The 24,247-nt window shown below is 35.4% G+C and overlaps 1 protein-coding gene across 1 annotated transcript; it reads right to left on the bottom strand.

The window, feature by feature from the left end:
• Positions 1 to 85: 85 nt before the first annotated feature.
• Positions 86 to 23,203, bottom strand: LOC113501867 (cytosolic carboxypeptidase 1-like). The gene is made up of 20 exons (XM_026883162.1): positions 23,004 to 23,203; positions 22,864 to 22,914; positions 20,266 to 20,400; positions 9,205 to 9,287; positions 9,045 to 9,135; positions 8,629 to 8,709; positions 7,815 to 7,982; positions 7,353 to 7,484; positions 7,048 to 7,179; positions 6,604 to 6,747; positions 6,205 to 6,402; positions 5,852 to 6,119; positions 5,307 to 5,554; positions 4,658 to 4,853; positions 4,306 to 4,428; positions 4,090 to 4,216; positions 3,563 to 3,770; positions 2,828 to 3,000; positions 1,869 to 2,006; positions 86 to 402 (listed from the first exon to the last, which is right to left on the bottom strand). Exons 1-20 carry the CDS (start codon positions 23,008 to 23,010, stop codon positions 220 to 222), a joined length of 2,886 nt encoding a protein of 961 aa, XP_026738963.1. The 5' UTR covers positions 23,011 to 23,203; the 3' UTR covers positions 86 to 219.
• Positions 23,204 to 24,247: the final 1,044 nt, after the last annotated feature.

The following is a 24,247-nucleotide window of genomic DNA, read 5'->3' as shown; positions in this document are numbered from 1 at the left end:
TATTTAAAATATTGATTACTTAATCAACACACGTAGGTTTATAAAAAAAAGAATATAATTTAACATTTACCTGACTAAAAGAAAACATGAAAACAAAAAATCTGTTATACACTCATCAAGAACGGCTAGCCAATAACGTAGCGTTCTCAATGCCAATACAAATTACAGCAACCAATCCGATTCCATTCAAAACCCACACAAATCACAATAGACAAGTACTCACCAGCCATTGATGACGCCCTCCACGTTCAGCATAGGAACGATCTTGAAGACGTATTTAGCCCTGAGCGCGGCCGCGGCTATGGACCCGCCGAGCAGACAGCCCAGCGTCCCGTCCATGACCCAGGACGCGTTGCTCTCGCCGGGGTGCACGCGGGCCGTCAGGAACACGATCTCACGATCCTATAAGTCAAAACTAAAGTTACTAGGTGGAAAAGTAATAGATGACAACAACTCAGTAGGTAATCTGTAAGCTTTTAGTGATTGTGATAAAGTAATTACTCTGGAACTCCACACTAACGCAGATTCATGCTGTAACACGAGTTGAAACTACACTTGATATACAGCTTACGATGCTTACAATATTGCATTGCTACTGATCTTGGTTTTAGTCGATAGTTGCATTTCAAGAAATAATCAAAATCAAGAGTATTACAAATCTGCTTTCAGCAGTACGCATACTCTTTGACTTACAGCAACTTAAAAGCAACTTTAGGATGACTGTATTAAGCTGCCTTTCTTTTACGAAGGTAGATTGAACATTAAGAAAAAACGCATAGCAAGCTCTTACTCGTTAACTGTCACGCTGTCATCATAATAAAGTAGAATATGGAGACAAACCATTGGTTATGAATAAGCTTTCTTCCATACTGCCGTTAGAGTTATGTTAAAATGTTTATCAAAATGCCTTAGTATTATAATACTTAGAATGCTTCACTTAATGATGATGCAATCCGATACAAGCTCTGTTACTGTTAGATAACAGTATAGTAAAATGAAACAATGAAATCTCAGAAATATCAATATTATGCAAATAATGTGCTTGGCATGTCATCATCATCTAACACAGATTATTTTCGAATTAGGTCTTTCATAAACACTCAAGTTTAAAAACGACTTATGTGACATTAAAGAATGTAAGTATGACAAAAGAGGTGACCACTGTTGCTGCAAAAAAAGTTGCTGAAATACTTTTAGGAAAAATTACGAAATAAATGCTTGCTTACTATGCGTAAACGAGTAGTAAATTTAACATTTATCGAGATTTCAAACCATAGGAGTCTGAAATCCTCGTTAAGATATTGTATGGTTCCTATTAAATAGATTGGTCTCTGGGTACAAAAAGCCCCAGGGAAGCTGAACTAAAGCGAAGAACATAAACTTTGTAATGTACTTTATCTTTAATTCCTAACGATAACATGCTTACAGTTGCCTTAAAAGCATAAATAAATTGACGTACGAGTCGTGTTATAAGGATGGACCCACAACATTTGTATACTAGCACCGGGGCCATTTTCAGCACCGCTAGGAATGCAGTGAGTACATTACAAATTCACACATAAAAATAGAAGCATGTTGCTTCTATGTTGGTCATTGGAAATGTTAGAATTTACGGTGTATAATTGACAACTTTAAATACTCAATTTACTGGACTGTATGTATGACTTTCAACTTTGCATGCACTGACTGTGGCGCCAATGTAAATCCAGACATGTCCTATGTAAGACCAAGTTAATTGATCGATAAAAATTAGCAAGAAAATACCATTAAAATGTACATAGGCACGAAGAATGTGCAACATCTTGTATGAGGTAAAAAGTTGTAAGCATGTGGATTGCGAGGTATTTTTAACAAGAAAACCAGCATACCACTATGGGATTGGAAGGCGTGTCTTCGGCGGACACCGTAAGCAACGGGACCTCGTTGTTGTTGAGGGAATAGCAGAGAGGCTCCGCGCGGAGATACGATCCTGTGGGCATCTGCAAACTCCACTGCCATATGCGGGTCTGGTGGACAAAAATAATATAGTTAGGAATTAGTTTTCAACATTGCTAATATGTGTTGTTCATACCGACTAAAGTTAAATAGGAATGGTACTGATTTTTTGTTAGTTCATAATTGGATGATTTAAAGAGAAATAATGTGAGGGTTATGATTTCCTAAAGTAATGTTTTTCTATTCGGTAATAAACCAAAAGGCGTTTTACAACGTCAGGTTTTTGTGCTATATTTATTAAGATTGGTATTGACATTTTGCTTTATTAGAAGTTGGTTCATATCACAGTATCAGTTCCTAGAAAAGTAATGGTTTCAGCCAATGTGAAGGATCATAATGACTTGCCATTGGAATATAAACATTTCATAGAAGCCATTTACATAAATAATTTCGTTTATTTTACCTATTATGAATGTAAAAGATAACAGCGAATATCAAAACAGTAAGTTATAATTTTTTTATTGAAAGTTATTCTAAAGTCATAATTCTAAAAATAAACCCTCTATACCAGATGTAACAGCATTCCCCTTTACTGATAAGGTACCAAACTACCAAAATATTTTGGAGAATGCCTGACAATAGGTATAATCTAAAAGTAACCGCTGTAAATATGTCTTTGGAGCATACAGGAGTATCAGGTAAAGAAAAGGAAAGCTTAGTGCCCAATAGATGGCCCATCGACGCCCGTTGCATACTGTAGGCATGTAAAAATATTACCGCGTGTTGGACTGGGAAACACTAGGAATTCGTTTTCGCACTTTTTCAATTAAGAATTATGATTAGCAATGTACATTGATGATGTATATTTAGAGTAAATAATTCAATATCTTACCATCATCATAGAATAAGTGAATGGGAAGTGGTAGGCTATGTAGACGACGTCGTTGGTGTGCGGAAACTCGATGTTGAAAGTCACAGTCAGGTAGCACTTGTTGTGGTTCTTCTGGTTCGCGTAGTGATAGCTGTTGCGGTAGTAACAGATGTCCGAACCAGCCCTCATCCAACCTAAGGGCAAATACTGCGCATTATAAAACCAGCTATCCAGCAAGCTAGTATATAAAAATAATCAATTTATGTGCAATACATGATGAAAAAATAGTTAAGATACTTCTTTAAATACCATTGTAATAAAATATAGATTAATTTGTATACGCGACTTTTATAAAATGCCGTTTAGCTGTTCTAAAAGGATTACTCGTTCACTTATGGTTTTTGCCATGTTTATCTAGTGGCTAAAACGGTTAATAATAAACAGACTTCGTTTAAATATTCAATAACCTTATAAATTTTCTCATATTTTATAGTAACTTCTGTGGGGATGATTCATAGTTTAATGATACAACGGTTTACTCACTCGTAAGTATTTATCAAAACGACAAGTTTCGGGCCCAACCAGAGACCTTAAAAATGATCTAAAGCGGCACCGGGGTCGCGCCTCGAGATGTTCGACTGGGTCCGAAACTAGTCGTGCAATCCCGATAGTTACACGTGTTTGCATTGTTATATCATTTAAGTTGAATGATAATTGTTATATAACTGCTTTTTTATGATAAGTTTTATTAAATACCTGGTCGTCCCATAACAGCTTCTTTCACTGAATAAATAACAGGCTTCATGCCAAAGTTGAACTGGCTGTCAGACTTCTCACAGTTGACAATGTTGAAGACGTAGGGACGGCCCTGTTGCATGTTACGGACCTCGAAGTAAAACCACTGATGACGCTTCGTCGAGTTCACGTCCGGCATGAGAATCAGCTCGTACTCTCTCGGACCTACCTGAAGTCAATATGCTTGTAGATACTCATATAAATAAAGATGATGAAGGATTTATAGAAGCAGAAACATGTTTGCTGTAAACATTTTTGAAATATGCTGTTTTATTAAATTGAGTTATTGAGTATAAATAAAGCTGTCAACACTATATCGAGAGATAAATATGATTGCCGGCTATTAAATTCAATTCGAAATGAATTGAATGCAGCGGATCTTCGATTGAATTTTGTTCCACTTCTATTAGTTGAACATTGATAAAACTACATCAGAAAAAAAATTGATCCTTTTTGGTCTCCATTGTACAAATTAAAAAAATAATTACCTGAATGACTTTCCTCAGGTTTCCTGATTCGAATCTCGATTCAAAACTTAATCTGGACGAGAAACTGTTGACTTTAGTGATCTCTTGCTCATCGGTGTTGCTTAGGCATATGTTTTCCGCACTGAAACTTTATCACAAAAACATTCATTACCAATTTCTCATACATACTTTAATTCAATTGCATAATATTTAAATATTTTTATAATTAATACAGACCTTTTTTGAGCATTCGGATCTGGGGTCACAGCGGACTGACATAGTTGATCTAAATCATAAACTGTCTCGTTCATGTATGCTTCAGGGTTTATCGCCCTGTCAACACATGACAGCAATTTCATTCTGAAAATGAAAAAAAAGGCAAATTTCAATAATACGAAAAAATATCTTTGTTTTTGAAGTGAAGTAACAGAAGCAGTCTACAATCCCTTCCTTGTTCAAGTACTTTCAAATAATAGAAAGCGGTTACTTAATGAAATTCGTGTTGTTAACCATCTCCTAATTCCAAACTAAATTTTGTCACAGTATCGGCATATTTTGTGGCATCTACTCTAAAATTATAAATACTAACCTGCACGCACTTCGCTCCATCTTGTTCAAGGGCTCGGGCTGGTTAAAGCCCTGGCCCCCCATCATATCAGGGTACGCCACTTTCACAAACGGTATTACACTTCGCACTCTGGTCGATATCGTGCAGTAAACATTTGCGAAAGTGCTATATTTAGAAATGTCTTTATGAATTTTTAGAGATGAATTCGAAGTTGAAGCTGGAAGAGTAATAATGGAGCAGATTAGACTTTGGAATGCGTGTCGTAGACAATTTGTATTTTATATTGATCAATGCAATTAAAAGCTTTTTCAGTGTGGTTTCTTAGGTTTACGCGAATGTTAGACATTGAAATGAAACTACTTTTACGGATTTTATCGCGGTTTATCATGTATGTATCATGGTCACGGGAACAGTCTGCCCGTGACCTTGATACCTGCAAAGGTGTCGAAACGTCGGGAACTAAAATCAAAAATTAAACCGCGATAAAATCCGTAAAAGTAGTTTCATTTCAAAGCTTTTTCAGTGGTTGAAAATACTCGCAGAAACTTTGTTGAGAAGTTTGTGCCTTTGAAAACATTTTTGAAAGCAGAAAAGTTTTGGTTTTCTCTTTAGTAACAGGGCGCAATGAATAGCTATATCAATTATAAAAAGGTAATCGTGATATACTTACAGGTACTCTCGTGTATTTTATGATACTGCAAAAACGAGGGTGATTGAGATGGTCCCATCACGTTTTCATAGTCAGTATTGCCTAAAACGCCAGTAAGGGACAAGTTCAAGTTAGAAGGCACGCTCCTGTTACCAGTAGACGTCGAAAACAGAAAGTCTTCTAATATTGAACCACGTGAGTTAGACCGACTTTTAACAAGCCTTATTTGCTTATTGTACGAACCAAACTCTTTAAAGTAAATAAAATATCTGAAAAAGACAATAAGGATATAGACGATAAGGGAACAATAGTCTCAATGCATGATTCTAGTTTCATTAGTAAAATGTGGTCAAGTGTTGTTCTACAAAATAGCAACATGCGTTTAAATATCTCTATTATATTTAGAATTAATATCGCAGATGTGCTGCATTCTCGAAAATCAAGTAAGTCAAGGATCGACGTATGAAATCTACCATGGAGCAACACTATACTACCCAGTTCATCTTAACTTTGTAATAATTTCGGATTTGCTTTATATTTTCTGTTATTGGCTTATCAGGACTTACTTTTTTAAGTCTTCTATTTCTCTCTCATTTGGATTGATCCAAAGTGTACTTTGTGAACTGTCACCACTTTTTATGTGTTGTGTTTTTTCAGTATCTTCAACACTTTCGGTTTTAAGATCATTGTCATCAAACTCAATGTCTGGGAATTCATCAATGCCTTCTATATCAGTATCAGGACCGTCGTCATCTAGATCTGAGTTGACCGTCTTGGAATCTGAATTCGCTGCATCTTCTTCATCTTCATGACAGGGCCACGATGCATTTGTGCCTATTAAAGTATACTTAGCTTTTGTTAAAATAAATTATTTTTCAGTCATTACTTTTTCATACCGATAAATTTTAAGTCATTTTACCTTTTAGTATGGGATTGAGATTAAATGATGCAGGACTGGACACTGGCACTGGTAGGGCTTGGTGTTTCAAGCATAACGTTATCACAGAACATACTCTTGCTAATAGTCCATCGAATTCTGGTTCATCTGGACATTGCGAGCAGAACCTGTGAAGTGTCTGCACATGTTTCTTCGTGCACAAAGCTCGTCGGCCGGCTTCTGAAATATGTTCCGAAAAATCTGTTAGAATGACAGAAAGTAAGTTTTAAAAATTGTAACGTGCAATCGCGTCATAAAGTTATACCAAATCAAGCCAAGCCTGAAAACCCGTTTGGATTCTATGTAACACATTGGCGGAAAATACAAGATCTCCATAAATGCTGAGATCTTGTATGAAGCATTTGATAATAAAATACGTACTGATGTTGCATAGGTGTTGCAGAGTCTGAAGGATGTGTGCGCATATCTTGAGCCTCATGCGTCCCTCGTAGCGGTCCCACCGGTCGAACACCCTGAGGAGCACGCTACAGAGGCCTGTCTTCACGATCTGCATGCAGCACACCTCTGTGTGAGTTACGCACGTGTGATCAAGTGACAAACACATGACGCATTGAACATGCAAACATAATGTTCAAAGAAAACAACATAATTTCATTAGCGACAAACAATACGAAATTGAAAGTTGTGTTGTGTGTTAAGAAAAGACTAGTGTTTTCATTCGTCACAAATAAATCGTTGCGTTGGATCTTAAGTATTTGTGTACAGTCTATTGTTTTATGACACAGAGAATGTTGGAACAATTAATCACATAAATCATAAAGATAAACATGATTATTGTAAAGCAAATTATTTTGTTCACTTAACTATTTTTACTGAAATAGTCAATGGCGTCCAGGCATAGCCGCAATCTTGCCGTCGGGATGAATCCGAGGCTGACCAAAACACGCTCGTAAGTTGCAATTACACCATCACGGATCAAAATTGAGGTAGTAACCACTGAAATAGCAGAATTACTTTTACAGAAAATTGTTCGTAACTCTTGGTTATGCAAAAAAAATCATTGAAGTATTGAGGCATGCACAAAATGATAAAGGTAGAGACATAAAATCTGCAGATGCACTCTAAGCCCTTATTTCTAATTATTACGAAATGGCTAGTTTAAGTCTTACCATTCTTTGCCAACTGCTTCATTATAACAAGCAAGGGAAATATTAGTTTATTATCCGTAAAATGTCCCTTCAATATGAGATGCATTGTTCTGACGCATCCAAGCATCCTCACTTTCATGGCGAATTTTGGATCTGAAAATAATTATACGGCCAAAGTTAAAAGAAGTGATGATAGACAAGTAATCAATACAGACATAATGAATAGTACTATTATATTATATTTCGTTATGTACATTTTAAAATCAATATTGGTAACCTCGTGAGCTAAGAGGTGCAAGTATCCAGAGCAGATCTTGCAGCACCAGCTCTGTGCCCGCGTGTCGGTCTCTCTTGTCGTGCATGGTGCCGATCACCCTTCGTATGATAACTTGTGTGCCCTTCATCTGTATGAAGTCCTGCGCGCACTGGTGCCGGGCCAAGTTGTTAGCTGGAAGCAAGCGCGTTTGTTATGTGTGTCCGTACCTCTCGGCGCTAGCGAGGCGAGGATCCACACGAGGTCCTGCAGCATCAGCTCGGTGCCGACGTTGCCGTCTCTTTTGCTGTGCGTTGTTAGCATCGTGCGGATCACCACCTGCGTGCCGTTTATCGATATGAAGTGCTGTGAGCACTGCTGCCTCGCGAGGTTGTTCGCTGAAATTGTCGATTTCGACATATTTTGAAATACAATTTTGAAAAGAGGGGTTTTAGGTTTTTTCTTTTAAGTTTTAGTAAGGAATAAACTTCGTTAAAAATATGTTAGCTTTAATATTCGGTATGTGACATTATTATTTCGAAGTTAATAATGTTATTTGAACTCATAAATAAATCAGTGTTGAAATATTATGTTAATTTGATTGAACACAACGTCGCAGTGAAATGACAATTGAATTGACAATAGCTCGCATATAATCTACGCATTACAAGGTCGTTATGTCATTTGGTCCAATGTCATTTCAGTGAGCTCTTCTTAAATGTCAGTAGGTAGGCCAAGAAAGTGGTACCAGCTAGCAAAGCAATAGTAGAAAAACAAGTGTTGCTTAATAATTTACGTGCGGTCATCGATATACATTTTGCACGCGAAAGTTATGTGCAATTAAAATAAAACGTGTTTATTTATATCGATTAATCTTAGCTTTTATTTTTGTTTAATGGTTAATTTATTTCAAAGGATTAATGCATGCAGTGCGAATTTTTTTTTTTTGCAAATATTGATTAGTTTCTTTCATACATATTTATTCGAATAGATTGCAATAAATTCCAACGTATTTACACTTTAAGCGGCACACACTAAACATACCCTTTTTAACTGCAGGCACTTTATTTTCTTTGCCTGACTTTTTCGTTTCTTTCTTCTTGATACCCGATGTCTCAATGGGAACTAATTTATCAAAAACAATATTGAATAAAATTTCGAGTTTTAATTTGCGTGTTTGTATGTTATTTATAATTGTTTTATTCACGGCGCGTGTCCTTAATCTTTTCGTGACATTTAATTTAAATGAAAGTATGATGAAGTAGTATTTGATCTAAAATATAAACTTGTCCTTTGAGCAGATTTATGACGTAACTTAATAGTGTGATGTTATCTGTATGCATGAACAGATATGTAGGCAGGAGCCTGGCGTAGGCAGAGATTTGTTGTTGGTATTAAACGCGACGGCAACGCGCTCTTACATAAATCATCTTTATTGTTTTGTTGCATTAAATAATTACCTGAACATTTTTTTCCTTTCCCTTGTTTCAAACACAAAACTTCCCTTAATATTGATGTTATATATGTGGCAGTAGCTGTGTCTCTGGAGCTCTGAAAACACAAAGCGTTAAAATAGAAAATATAAATAGATTTATGGTCAAAGATAGTCAGTAAACTTACTTCCAATATAGCAAGTAGCATTTGTATGGCTCCCGACTGTTTGTTCCATAGTTTATCCAGTGTACTTTGGCGGACATGTTTGTCTGGAATTGAAATGAGAGTTAAATAAATAAACCGTGAAGTCAACTATATTGGATAGTGTTTATAAATGTAGTGGCATTTTGATACTAGTGCGGATGCCAGAGTGTAGGGTCGTCGTTGTTGCGTGGAGAGGGCGGCCTCGCGGCCCGGCGGGCACGATGACCGTGCGCGGGCGCCGCGCGCCGCCAGCCGCTCACATGCTTCCGCGAGTCTTTTTGTTCTGACACTAACAACTGGAGCAGAGCATCGGTACCCGAGGCCGACAAGTGGTCTTTAAACTGTTATTATGATCAGTAAATATCACCATTCCAGTGTAATTGCTGCAAGCCCAGTGTATAAGCTGTACGTCATCAATTTTGTTTGTGTTGACAATGACTTTCAATGTTACTGTTACGTTTAATTTAGCATTCCATTTCTAGACTTTACAGTAAATTTTCTAGTTTAATACAGAAAAACACAGTAATGGTGTCGACTGTCGTTATATCCTGGAACATATACGACAACTTAGCATTTTAACTGCAATTAATAAGCAATCAGAATAAATTAAAAAATAAATCAAATATACAGCCAAATTCGCTAGTAAAAAATCTTGATCGTTAACTACGGAAGTTAATAATCTGAGTCAAGTACACCGTTGTTTATGTCGTATCGAAATGTGCAGTCATGATGGCCTAGTGGGGTAGTAGTGACAATGACATGCCGTCTCGTTTGCGTTGGCGGGGCGCCAGCGGGGCACGCGCGTGGCGTCGCTGCGCCGACGACGGCTGCGTCCAGCCGCCCGTGCCGTGCCGGCGTGAATACGCGGATCGCGGGCCGCAGTCATTTCTAGAATATGCCGCCGCCATAGTAACCGTATGCCAAACGCAAAGCACCACCGGACGTCCCGGTACACAGCAATTTAGATTGCACGCTCCGATCAATTTTGTTTAACGCCCGTTCATGTTAACTCGTGTACTGAAGTCTGGCAATGAATTAATGGAAAATCACACGAATTTCTGAAAAAGTTACACGTGTAATTGCAAGTAGGTATCGATTGATTTACAAAAGAGTAGTCAGCTGTTCGATACGGGCATTCCGAAATCGATCAGATATATCAAAACGCCAATATGCCAAGCACGCCAGCACACTTCATTAAGCGCATTGACAGGTATTGGCAGTTACAATCAGCGAGTGATCCTATCACAATGTATGGCTTTTCGCCACTAGTTATTTGACACAAAGCTCGCATAGTTAATAGTATTATAGTAATTTTAAATATATGTAAGTGCGGGAGCATTTACAACGATTATACTACTCAAGAGCGTGCCAATAACAAAATTGTAAACACGTCCCTGTGTGCATCTGGCATATATTTCATATCCAATATCTAGATTGGCATTACTTGTATAAGAGATTCTTGAGGTATAGTTGCTATAGTTACGGACGATTTTAATTACGATTGCGATGCATAAGTGTTATAAATTGTTTTAGATGTAATAATATTGGAAGCCAAATTCTATTTTACAAATTTTGAACAGTTGTATCCTGTTCGAAAATAACTAGTGTTGTATATAACAAAAATAGAATCTTTGAAGTTCACGATAGTTCAAAATTTATTTTCATATGGCATGTTAATATTAAGCCACATGTTTGATTTCTCATGTTGGTTTATTGCAGATAGCTATAATTTTAATTTTATTATATGAATTAAATTTGAGAATTAATTGCGCTCCGTCATAATTTTGACATTTCACATTAATTTGTTTGCTATTTCATATTTTAATGCTATATTTCAACCTTGATGTAATTAAATTCAGACATTATATCTAAATTGTTGAACGTTTTAATTGGTGATAAGAGACACGAGGGAAAATTCATGAACTTGAAAATCGTTTCATGGGACTTGTCAATGTTTTTTATTCACTCAGGAAAGTTTCATGCGACACTGAACGTTTACTTCAAAAAGGCTAAAGACAGACAAAGTCGCATTTCGCTATCATGTCCGTCCCCCCGTCTATATCTCTCAAGGCTATCTCAATGTAATGAACCGTGGAAGCTACAACGATGTAATTTACACACATTATGTGTTTATGTTGCCGCTACATCAAAATATTAAGTACAAAATCAAGGTTAAGCAGCGATTGGGACGGCTAAAAATTTGTTGGCTTAAAAATTGTTTCAAATTAGTTTTTCTTAAGCATTTATTACGAGTATACTTACAGATATACTTAAGATTACGATAATTCACGATAATTTATCAAATAAATGTCAGACTAAGCGGAACTAAGCTCCACTGTTCATCCGATCACATTGCCAAATTGAATTTTAATGGCTATTCGTATTGATTGATAGTAATTATTTATTACTGACATGATAAGACTCAACATAGTCAAAATCCCGGACGCCGATAATTGGTTACATCTGTAGAAAATTTGGCTTGCATTCAACACTCGTTGTATTATTTTGTATGTATTGTAACAATTGTCTTAATTATTCCGAATTGAATAAGATTTATGGGCCATTAGTGGGATCGTTAGCACTTAAAAGTAGAGCCAGGTTCGTTCCGCATTTAAAGGTTGAAGCATAAACAATGATATCAATGATAAATTCTCTGTCGTAATATAAGTCTGTCGAGCAAGGTTCGTTTCAATGTTCATCGGGTTTAATAGGTTATTTTAATTTTACAAAAGGGGAGACTATTATCAGTAAAGATATTAAGATTAACTGCCTTTGTATTGTAAATACAGATAAAGTGTATTCCGTTTATATAAAATCTCACCAATTTTATAAATGTCAAATCAATCAAAATCATAATCAATTTTGGTCAGAAATCGGTATCTAACACCTTAGATTAACAGACAGGCTTCTTTTTGATAATGTGCAATGTGCACCCCGGCAAAACCTCGGGCAAAATCTAATAAATAATATATTAAAATACATAATTTTTGCTACACTTTATTCTTATCAGCCAAGTTCTAAAATTTCAACACAACTCGTTCAAAGACTACAACTTTTACTCTTGAAGCTACTGTCTGGACTCCAGACGGGTGACATTTATAAAACACTTAAGTTGCGGGCCCAGGGGCGCGAGGCAGTGATACTCAGACATACATACAATATATAATAAACACGATGCCGGGGAGTGTCGGACGCCTGACCAATGTCAAGGCGAAACTTGATTTACGCTATCACAAAAATAGACCGGCTCGCGCAAACATCGTTTTAATTGTTACCGTTTGAACACTTTTTATAAAAGTCTCAGCTCATTTATCTTCGTAACATCGTGTCTAAACGCTAATTGAAATGAAAATCTGTGATAAGAAATATCGAAACTATGAAGAACAAACTCTATTAAAGTTTGAGTGTAGGTTTTCGAAATAAAATTGTATGATTTAGACTTCGAGAAACAAACATTGTAAAAGTCCATTTATGGCTTTCAAAGCAACACTTAGAATTCGCCTCGAGGCACAAAAGCTGTCAGGAAATGGAAGTGTGGCAAGTTCCCCTTGGTACCGTTTGTACCAGTTGTAAGTAATTGAACAATGGTTGATAAGTTTCGGATATTGTTGAATAAATTAACGGTAACAATTGGTAAGGGGCACCGGGTGCCGCTTGGCCGAGGGCCCAATGCACCAAACCCTTATTTAATACAATCACGCGATATTACTGCAGCTATGACACCTTGTGGTCTGATTTACGTCTTTTCATTGTGAGGCTTAGATTTAAAGGTTTTGAGACACGCAAATGCTTTCGTGTGACACCAATGACACTGTGGATGTGGTCTGCGTGTTATTGAGTGTTAAATCTTCTTCTCGATTTAAATTAAGAACATTTTTACTTTTAATAGAAACATTAAACTACGTTTTCTAAAGTAGCTTTGGGACAATAAAGTCATTTATAAAAGCTTCGTTTATACGTCAATTGCAAGTTCATATCAGTCACATTACTTGAATGAAGTCTTATTAAATACAATGTGAAGTAAAAGCAAAATTATTAGAATACGATTAGCATAAAATTCCACTTTTCTTGCAAATATTGCAAAATTGTTCCCTTTTTGCGAACCCTCTTTCGCATGCCGAATGTTGTTTGGTAGTCAGACACGAATTTGGGTAAAAACATTAGCTTACTTGGCAGTAACGAAGGAAACAAAACAAAAACCTTTGAACAATGAGATTGCAGTTTTTAAGTTTAAAAGAAAGGTTGTTGAAGTCAATGCCTTGCGTAGCACGCTACGGTTCTTAAGTGCTACATCGTTTCTACGTTGAAAACTAAAATTATTTCGAGAATCTCTAATCGGTAAATTAATTACTTCTTAATTTACATATTTTAATATCCAAATTCATTAATTCAATGGAGGTATGGATTCAGAAGACAAAGGCAAAAGGTTTAAATTAAAAAAAAACGAATTTAGAAATGATGTAAGTACCAAAAAATCGCTTACAAAATTAAACTCCTCCGAAACGGCTCGTCCGTTCCACGTGAAATTTCTTGTTTGGAGGGTGTGAGATTCGGACAACATGTAAATTATGAAACTCTTAAGATTTTTCATCCGTATTTTTTTTCTGCTCCATGGCAAAACAACGTTTGCTGGGTCAGCTAGTCATTTATCAATTTTTATTTTTTCCCTGCAAATATAAAATGACGATTGCTCACCCAGGTGCTAAGCCGTGAACTTGGCGTGCTGAGTTACACGCCATACTTCATAGCATTGCCAGTACGCCAGTTAACTAAATAAGTCATGTAAGTTTCGGTTCTCACGCAACGTTTGATTTATCTTGGCTTCATAAAATCGAAAGATCTCTTATCGTAATAAAGTTGAACGATGTTTTTATACTGAATCTCTTAGTTGGGTTTCATTCTTTCGTTGTAAGGCTGGTGTAGTAAGTTGTTATGATTTTTAGTGGTCTCTTTATGTTATGAGTTTGGAACACGTTTTTGCCGATACTATGTTGGAGAGAGCATTTTCATTTCTTGTATCTATACTAATATATCAAGCTGAAGAGTTTGTTTGTTTGTTGGAACGCACTAATTTCAGGAACTACTTACTGGTCAAAATGTCTAATTGTGTAAATTCTTTTTGTGTTGAATAGACCATTCATCGAGAAAGGTTATAGGCTATATACTATCACACTGCGACTAATAGGAGCGAAAATACAGTGGAAAATGTGAACAAAAATAGGGCAGGTATAAATAAAATAACTTATATCTAACCACGCGGACGAAGTCGCGGGCAACAACTAGTAATCAAATACCTGTCATCAAATATATTATATCGATGTGTATGTGTAAAGCTATTTTAGTACATAGCAGCCTACTAGGTACGGGTCCGTTCTCAATATTAATGGTTTAAGTATTGTTCACTATGCTAGCTCACTGCGGACACATTTATTCCATTGTTACCGGGAATAATGTAAACATTACAAAAGAAAAAGCAATGTGAAGTAAAATTATGTAGAAAATCTAACATATTTGTATTCCAGGTCAAACAATGGTTAGCACGTGTATATATAAATGTATCAATACAAAATTATTTTTTCTCGATGTACAGAACTATACAAGATACCTATCATGTAGCCCACCCACCCACCTTAAAGCGAAACTTCTTCAAAATCAAAATCAAAAGTTTTTATTTCAAATAGGCCGTTTCTCAGGCACTTTTAAAACGTTTCATTACTGACTCTAGTTGCACGGTTCCAAAGTGTCATTCTTATGGAGAAGAACCGGCAGGAAACTCCATAAGTTACTCTTTTCAAAATAAAATATTACAGTAGCATTTTACATTATAATGAATGTCTGCATTACATTGCTGTCATTGTAGAATAGAGATAGCGCTCTACACTACGTATAACGGCGTCTCTCTTACAAAGCCGTGACAATCTTTCGTGTTGTCACCGCGTACAGGCACTAGTATGTCGCGGTTTCCAATATTTGTAATCTTCGTTAATTCTTTATAAAATGTGCGTCATATTTTTTTATTGATGTCGCAAAAAATCAAATATTTGGATAGTTGACAAGTTTTAATTTCCAGCGAGCCTTGATTGTCATTTTATTTATGAGATCAACACATCATGAATGTCTCGTAACGAATCATAACTTTTTAGAATTCCATATACAAAGGGAAAAACGGACCTCTACTAATGAAGCCAGTGTCTGTCACCATTGATAGGTACTATAATTGCAATTTTTCATACATCATGCATTTCTAATGCCGCTATAAGAAAAAAAATGAAATGTTATGGGTCAAAAAAAATGCAAATATGTTTTATTTTTCTTATTTGTATGGAACCCTCAATTTCGTGAGTCCGTCTCGCACTTGGCTACTTTTTCAGAAGTTTGTGCGTAATTACTGCCACTCACGCGGTCTAGTAGCGGATGTTTAGTATTTCTCTTATTTTTTATAGAACATGTTATTATAAACCTTGAAAAACGGATTCGATAGATGAAAGACGTATGTTTTCGATATCCCGAGTGGGTTTGTACTCTAAACCAAAAGTGTCCCGTGATATAGTCATTGAACTCATAACTTTAATTTAGAAAAGGTCAATCATTTTTGCGCTAAGTAATTCACATAAACACTCATTTCTACCAAAAAGTATCTATTATTAAATGATGCAACGGTTTACTAACGCTTATTTATCGAGATTGCTCGACTAGTTCCTCGATTAGCCTCATTTAATAATAAGAATAATTCTGACGATAGTTACTATAAAAAGTATCCATTTAATTTTTGTAGGTGCTTCTGTCTCAAAGCAATTAAAAAATGAAAAACAAAAAACCACAGCGCTTACTACCCTCCATCTCTCTGTTTGGAGCACTCCCAGATTTTGTCGTATAAGTGAAGGTCATTGCGATACCTCCACGAGCGGAGATCTGTTTGCCAAAAGGGCTTACATAAACTAAATATTTTTCAGTAATATGTACTGTAACTAATCTTCATAAATGACTAAAATAATAAGTCCTTTTAGCATCACGTTCATACTTTAGCGCGTAAATAAAAAAGCCTTATTCTGTAATCTTTAACTTCAACCCTTAATGGCCCATAATTATGCCACAGTGCGTAATTAATCTTTTCTTTGAAACCGTTTCATGAAAGCAATTTCATTCTTTTAGTGGCCTATTTCGTAAGTCATCAAGATATTATACAATTGCTTAATAATTCGTGAGGCCAGTACCAGTTACAACGCGAACTATCAAGTTATATTAAAAGGGAATTAGGGCACACTACCTTATATCGAAATATCCCTACTAATACTAGAAATGCGAAAGTAACTCTGCCTGTCTGTTTGTCTGTCTGTTGCGCTTTCACGCCTAAACCACTGAACTGATTTTAATGAAATTTGGTACAGAGATAGAGTTGACCTTGTGCAAGTACATAGGATAGTTTTTATCACGGATTTTTGAAGAGTTCTCTTGGAAACGCTATATAAACGACCCAAAGGAAGTAATACAGAAAAAAGTTTCGATGGAGCTATTGACTAGTTTTAATGAAACAGGAAGAAGTTAAAGTGTTTTCGCTAAACTAAAGCTATTAATACTAACTTGTCACGCGAATAGTGTTTGACTTCGAACGCGTTGAAGTTTGACGAAGTTTTGTAGTTTCAGTGATGAAATGTGTTAAGCAAAGATTATGTTTGATTAGTTTTTGTAAACTACGCTAGTAAAAAGTTTTCTAAGATCTGAATTTAAGATTATTGAGGTATAACATTACATTGTGCCGCAAAATTGTCTGTTTTCGACCTTTTAAACACCGCGGAGTTCGATTAAAATCTTTATAGTAGCAAAATAAGGACAATCTTTGAAGTTTAAATTAAGTGCGGAACCTATCGTGAGAACTAAATACCAATAACTATTCAAATAACAAATAGTTGCTACAAAAATCTGATTTTAAATAAAAATAAAAATTTCATGTTTAGAATTTATTAATTTACACGTGTAACAAATACATCAATGACAAGAATTGAATATTAAGCCAGAAAAAAATCCTAAAAATAACAGGCTATAAATAAGAAATCTATTAATACAAATTTCTTCATAACTTCAGTCACGAAAATCTTTTAACATTCGTATTTCATGTTACGTGTAATTCCTCACACAAATGTCTTCTTTTGACATACAAATGAGGGAGCATTCAGCTTTTCTCTTTTTTCTTCGTCCATTACCGAGCGTGCCTCAATTATCACTTTTATGTTCTTTTTGTAGGTATTAACGAGAGATGCCGTCAAAATTCGATGGCGGGCAGTTTGCCAAAATGCAGTTCGTGTGTACACCTACTTATTTGCGTACGTGGGTAATAACAATACAGGCTGAATGAGATCTGTTAGACCGTTAGACGTAAACATTGAAATTTAGGATGGGACACATATTGGAGTCATGTACAATTAGTACAATACTATTTGGATATTGGCCGGGCGATATAAAACTGGATCATCACTAAAAAAATAAATTCGTAAAGCGAAATAGACATTGAACAGTAATAAAAAAACAAATTGCATATTTTAACCATAGCAAACATATGTCATGCATGCAAAATGACTGAAGAAAGACCTAGACATAGTTCTATTCTGATCTTCAGAGCAGTCGACCGTTAAAATCATGCCGATCGTTTATTTACAATATAAACGTTTACAAATAAAGATTTCGTGAGTATAAACAATTGATTAAAATTCTTAACAGTTTAGGGTGCTTTATTTCCCTATTTTCAATTTCTCAACCGTGACCGGGATTAAATAAAACGGGTGGCATAGATCGAAGGGTCGAGTTATTTTATGGAGCTAATTTATATGACACGGTAGCCTTGAATATAGTGGCCGGAAAGCCAATTAATTCACAATTTATACAACGTCAACTGGTGGGAGAATTTGCATTTGATAAACTATTTGGATATATTGAACAGCTATCAAATCAACTAGACTGATAAGAATCGTCATGTTCGTGAGTCTGAATCATTTTCATACGTAACTCTGTAATTTCCCATTTTGAATTTAAATTGGGAGTAAATAATGTAGAGTCGGTAATATATGGTAAGTATTGAACATTTTGGGTAATTTTGTCGTCAATTTAGTTTGACGGCTGTTCAGTTTTATTCGATTTGTTTAAAGTGATAGATTACAAGGTTATTGCGTCTTGTCCTTGGTTAGATTCATGCCTCGAAGAATTTTATGGCTCGCAAAACCGCGGTAGACCATTAGTCATTAAAATGACAAATTCGTGGTGGTCTGGTGGAAGTACTTCTTAAACGCACGTGTTCATTAAGTACCAACACAATTAGTAATAATATGATTTAAATGACAAATTTTACTTTTTAAATAAATGTTCCTTATCTGGTGAGCTATAAGTTGTAACAAATAGAAAACAAGCAAATATCGTTGACAAATTTTAAACTATACCTTTTTTAATATTACTTTTAATTTGTCAGTTAAGCAGTTCGCTCCTTATTCTACGAGTAAACGATTACTTTTATCGATATATTTTTATTAATTAGGGGTGTTAGCGCAACTTAAACTCAAAATCTATTCAGCATTGTTGATATTGAGCATAAAAAACACACCAAACCACAAACCTTCCTCTTTATAGCAATTTAAAACATTTTATAGTGGTGCGTTTCTCACTCGCGGAAGAGTAGAAGCCAGCAAACGAAATAAGAAAAAAGGAAATTGTTTTGATGATTGAGATGACTTTATTCCTGTATAAAAAACTTTATCGCTTCATAAAAGAGTAAAATAAATCACAATGTTAAAGAGTGGCTATAATAAACCTGAACTGGTTAAGAATGGAAGATTTTACAACAAAGAGACAAAGACATCACAATTAATTGCCTGCACCTAAAGGGCGCCAATCCTGCTTAACATTTACCTTTAATATCGTTTTAATGAGTACTATTTGTATACTATACATAAAATGCATATACATATAATAAGACATTCAAGTCCATACATAAAAGTTAAAGTCCGATAATTTCGTGATCTTTACAATTATTATCGCTTGTCTGACGACGTTCACAGTTCGTTTCGAAAACCATTATATTTTAATACATCCCCATTCCAAATATAAACTTCCTTGATATATATTTATTTAAAAGTCCCTACGACTTTTAAATGTGTGACAGCGTACTACACAGTGTAGAGCGTCTTTGTTTCGCAATTGCAAGAAAATTTCTTAAAGAAATGGCAAAAATAATTAAATTAAAATTTTTGAAAGGTCGATTAAATAGTAAAAATTATAACTTACAACTAATTACAACTAACTATTAATACTTTACAACCAAAATCTATCAAATTTAGATTGGATTTATGAAAAAGACGAACGAACCTTGATATAAGCCTACATTAATCTAAATACCCTCTGAAAATAATAGACGCAGATTACAGTCAGGTTAAAGATAAAAGACTAATTAAAAAAAAAAGTTATAATATGTTGATCAAAAACATTGCAGAAACGTCGAAAAAAATCTTTCGTTGTTACGTCATGAGATTACAAATACATCATACATTTGATTTAAAAACCTGTATTGGAACTATATAGGTACTTTCTTAGCAAAAATACTCATTCAAAATAGGTTTAAAAGTGTGAATGTGGCTGAATAGCGTCCGTAGCTGTATCGCCCTTTCGCAGACGGTCGGTATTGATTACCGGCTTAATGTTCCGTACGAAGCCTTATTTTGAAGTAATTTAGTACTAAAATACTTACATACTTGGGGTAGCGATTTTGGATGTCTTGGTTTCAGAATATTTTAGGTTGTAATGAAAATATAAGTAGACCGAAGAATTTTTACTTTTGTATGAATTAATGTAATTTTACGTCGGGTTTGGAGTTACTCGAATTATGCGAATGGATTCTAAACAAGAAAGAATGGTGTGGTTTTTCTTATTTGATCATTTTTACAACATTCATTTTAAAAAGTCCTATTTTTTTTCTAGAACGAATTTGTATCGCAAAACAACGTTTGATGGGACAGCTAGTGCAGGTGCATCTAACTAGAAATGATTAAGCTGTGTACATACCGTGTGACGTGAGCCGCGAGTTGATCCTCGCGGTGATAGCGCGCGCCACCTCAGTGGAATCAGGCGCGCGCTGCTGGTGCTGCCGCAGCCGCTCGAACAGACAGTCGGCCGCCGCTTCGTCCGCCATGCGAAATGCTGAACAACAAATACACACTCAAAACAAAACAATACCGTTGCCAGCACATTCAGTACTGTGAACAACTCTTTGTTGTATTAAAGCGAGAGTATTGCTGTTGTGGAAACGGGATGCCACTACGTTTTGTATTGCACTGTCTCGTTTCATCGATAGCAACAGTTCTTCTTTAAAAGCTAATACTACAGAGAGTACACATAGGGTAGAAATATTCCATTTATGAAATTGACTCTACATTTATTTACTTGGTATCTGCTCTACAATAGTTTTATTCGAATTAATTGCTTATTTCTTTACAGTAATAAATATATGGATAGGTGATTATAGGCTGCAAACAAAGAAAAACAAATGAAATCGCTAGAGCCACTGGAAGGAGATTTCAACAAGCGTAGAGTGGGTTTCCACCATACGAGATTATTATTTACGATTACGACTGGGTCATAAAATATGGAATATTATCAGTCAAACGTTTACTGTATTTTGGTGTCTGAATGTTCAATATATTTGACAAAACAGTCGGCGTTTACTCAGAGGTCGATCAGTCAAACATTGAAAATATCTAAGTTACTGCATTAAGATATAATATGCACTTTTGATAAAGCAACATGAAATCATAATTTAGTTTTTATGTGTGAAAGATTAATTATTTAAATTAAAGCGCTAGTGTGATCTGCATATAATAGGTTTGATGCATAGATCAAGTTGATAAATCTATGCAAGTAGCTCAAGGTTAAGCCGGAGCTTTAGAAGCGAGATCGTTAACGACTTTACAGTGATGTATCATATGCGCTTTGTGACGACAAATTAACGTTGCAAGCAAACTGTTCACGTTTTGTGCAAAACCATTAAATGAATAAGTAATTAGATCACTTGGTTATTTTAAAACTGTGGCTCATTGTTTGTGAAATCGATAGGAAAATTATAAAAGAGAGCATTCATGTTTATATAAATTCGATATCGCGATCGGAGGGCGCAGTGCATTAACCGTAAACAGATTCGGGACAAAACGAATGACCGCACCAGAATTTATGTATTCGTTGGCAACACAACACATGTGCTTAGTGGAAAACGTGATAAGTATCCTACAGCTGTGAAATTCATAATAAATAAAAGTCTTCAAAGTATTAATTACACCATTCTCGAGGATGTTGACGTAATTTCAATTTAAAACTTGTAAAACAGACTTGTGTATTGAAACTCATTCGTTCCGATCGTAAAAATTACTTTTCAAACTTTTATTTCGACGGACATGGATATAAAAACCGCAGCGAATGTTTGGCACATGTTGGAACAAAAGTATTTCTGTATGTACACAGTTAATCACTTGCTTTTGTTTCAAACGATTTATCGCTCTTAGTAACGTGTGAACGCTGTTACTTAATCTTGTAACGTTCGCTTACAAATGTGTGCCGACTAAATACAATCTGCAACGGCTTAGGTTACAATCGACATTGTACTAGCCTATTAGATAAATGGGGAAAGTGACGCGTAATTTAATTAAAATGTAAGCTTGTGGCACTTTAAAGATAAGAGAGTAAGAGCAAACGAAATATCGACATTATCATGAGTGTGGGCTGAACAATGAATTTGTGTTGTTCAATTAAATCGTTTGATTTTATAGTGTTTTAGAATGTGGTGATACAAGGAATGTTACTACAACGAACGTACGTGAATGCGTGTTGTCCCTGCTGTTGTCAAATGTGACGGTCTAATTGTAAATAAACAGTGTGGGGGGTGCGAGCGTCGGGGAGCGAGCTCGTCGCTTCGCGGCGGTTGCCGGCCGACTGACGGAGCGCGCGCGACGCCGGCGTCGGCCAGAAAAGCGCAGAGGTGCGGGGCGCCGCGTCCACACTGGGAAATGTTTTTCCGTTACGCACCCCATTAATAATAAAGTTCTATTTGATATCGACCTATTATTAATAGACGAGTTGATTGATTAATTGCTTATTTTGTCCTCTATCAACAACAAATTAACATACCAGTAGTCGCATACTTGGAAACAATTAATGTATTCAATAAACTTCATAACATTGGTCTTATACTAACGAACGCTTTTCAGTATTTGCAAGCATGTGTTTTATATTAAAAAATTTAAAGAATAATAATTAGTATGATTTTCAGCAGGTACCCAGATGGCGTTCGTTAATTAGATGAAGCTTATGAATTTATAAGCATGAAAAATTGATTATTGTGTATTTTTGTTGCATGTTGAGTAGTCATGAAACAGAGTGATAAAACCATGAACACGAGTCTTGATAGAACACTTAGAACTACAAAATGATATTGATAAACAATCATGCTGTCAATATTTCAAGATTGACAGTTAATTAATTAAGCGCGGCGGTGGTTATTTACATAGTCGTTTCGTTTATTTCCCTGTTTACCTTTTGCAATTAAAGTCGGCACACATTCCCAGCACCGCAATGCTACGAACTTTTTAATACGTTGATACAATATGTACTCACACTTTCTTTTGGGTTTGACGATATCCTGTGTTTGTGCTGAAGATTCGGTTGCTGGACACAAAAATACGGAACATAAGAAATCTATTTATATTACAAAATTTACAGAGAGAGATTACACGAGTACACATTTTTGTTCTCACCTGACATTTCTCATTCATAACAGAAAACTTTGGTATTGATTATGTATCAGTGCTAACTTTTTTATAGTAATATTCCATTTCATTTCTGATTTAAATTATCTTTTAAAGTTTTTGAAGCAGATTGGGAATTTTTGTCAGTTTATAACCTTTAAAATGTGGGAGCCTTTTGCTTTTCATTGACATTATTGATACGTAACTGCCAGTGTTTTTGCAAAAGAGTTTTTATATGTATACTCCATGGAGGTGTTAATACACATTTTTCACCGACCTCTTTGTATTAATGAACGCATTTTTTGTCATATTAAACTTTACATCAATATAAATTGTTTTCGTGGGAAATAAAAAGAAATTGATAATGGTAGGTAGGAAACTTTACCAAAGACTTCGTAATAATAATAATTAAGTATTGTTTGCGTCACCATGTGTAAAAAGGCAGGTGCCATAGTTCTCCGAATAATTTTAAAGAAGTGGTCCACTTAACATGTCTCATATATATAATAGCCTTATTATTTTTACATACATATTGCAATAGTTTTGCATCTACTTTGGATTCTTCCTGTCTGTTCTCCCATACGGCGGAGGTGAATGATCCCAAGTAGATGCCAAATCACATTGTAGAATAAAGATTTTAAGAAGACCTCTGCACGTTGGACCTGTTTCCCCGTTCACGCCTTTAAAAAGGACCGGGTCTCTTCTCATGAAGTTAACCCGTGAATGAAAAGAGATAAGTAAAATTACACAGATAAGAAATAAAACACGGAGGTTTGGGGATTGAGATTACCTTCTAATTAAATAATGAGGGCTTAGCTTAAATAAATGCATGACACTACACAAACATGTAATAATGTCACCTTACTCTTGTTACGCAATTATAAACAAAATGTCGTACGAATTAGTACTAGTTTGGTAAGTAAGAAATGAAGGTCGGTAGCGAGCTCTAAATGTCAGTTGGGTTACGATCAATGATTGAGATTTAGAGCAAGTTGCCTTAACTATAACTCTGAAAGTCTACAGACACTTTATTAGTATGTAATGATGTTAGTTAGTTTCTTGTTTTTCTCTTTTAAAACTACTATGAATTATTTTATTTCGTTTTTCGTATCACCTTGAATCCTGTCTCAGCAATTTTTTTTTTAACTTTATAAAAAGGTTAAACATTAAACTTTATTTCTGACTCACCGCTGTACGTTCATCTGCCTATCTCTCTGTTACCAGTATCTCATGAATGGTAATAGCTAAACAGT

Source organism: Trichoplusia ni, chromosome 16, assembly GCF_003590095.1.
Source record: "Trichoplusia ni isolate ovarian cell line Hi5 chromosome 16, tn1, whole genome shotgun sequence".
Lineage (NCBI taxonomy): Eukaryota > Metazoa > Arthropoda > Insecta > Lepidoptera > Noctuidae > Trichoplusia > Trichoplusia ni.
Note: the sequence above shows the minus strand (reverse complement) of the source record. Positions and strands in the feature narration are given on the sequence as shown.

Excerpts from the sequence above, each read along its gene's own strand:
- LOC113501867 (XM_026883162.1), bottom strand. Across the intron at positions 6,120-6,204 it reads TCTCAATCCCATACTAAAAG|GCACAAATGCATCGTGGCCC; the intron begins GTAAAATGACTT and ends ATACTTTAATAG. Across the intron at positions 3,771-4,089 it reads ACCTGAGGAAAGTCATTCAG|GTAGGTCCGAGAGAGTACGA; the intron begins GTAATTATTTTT and ends TATTGACTTCAG.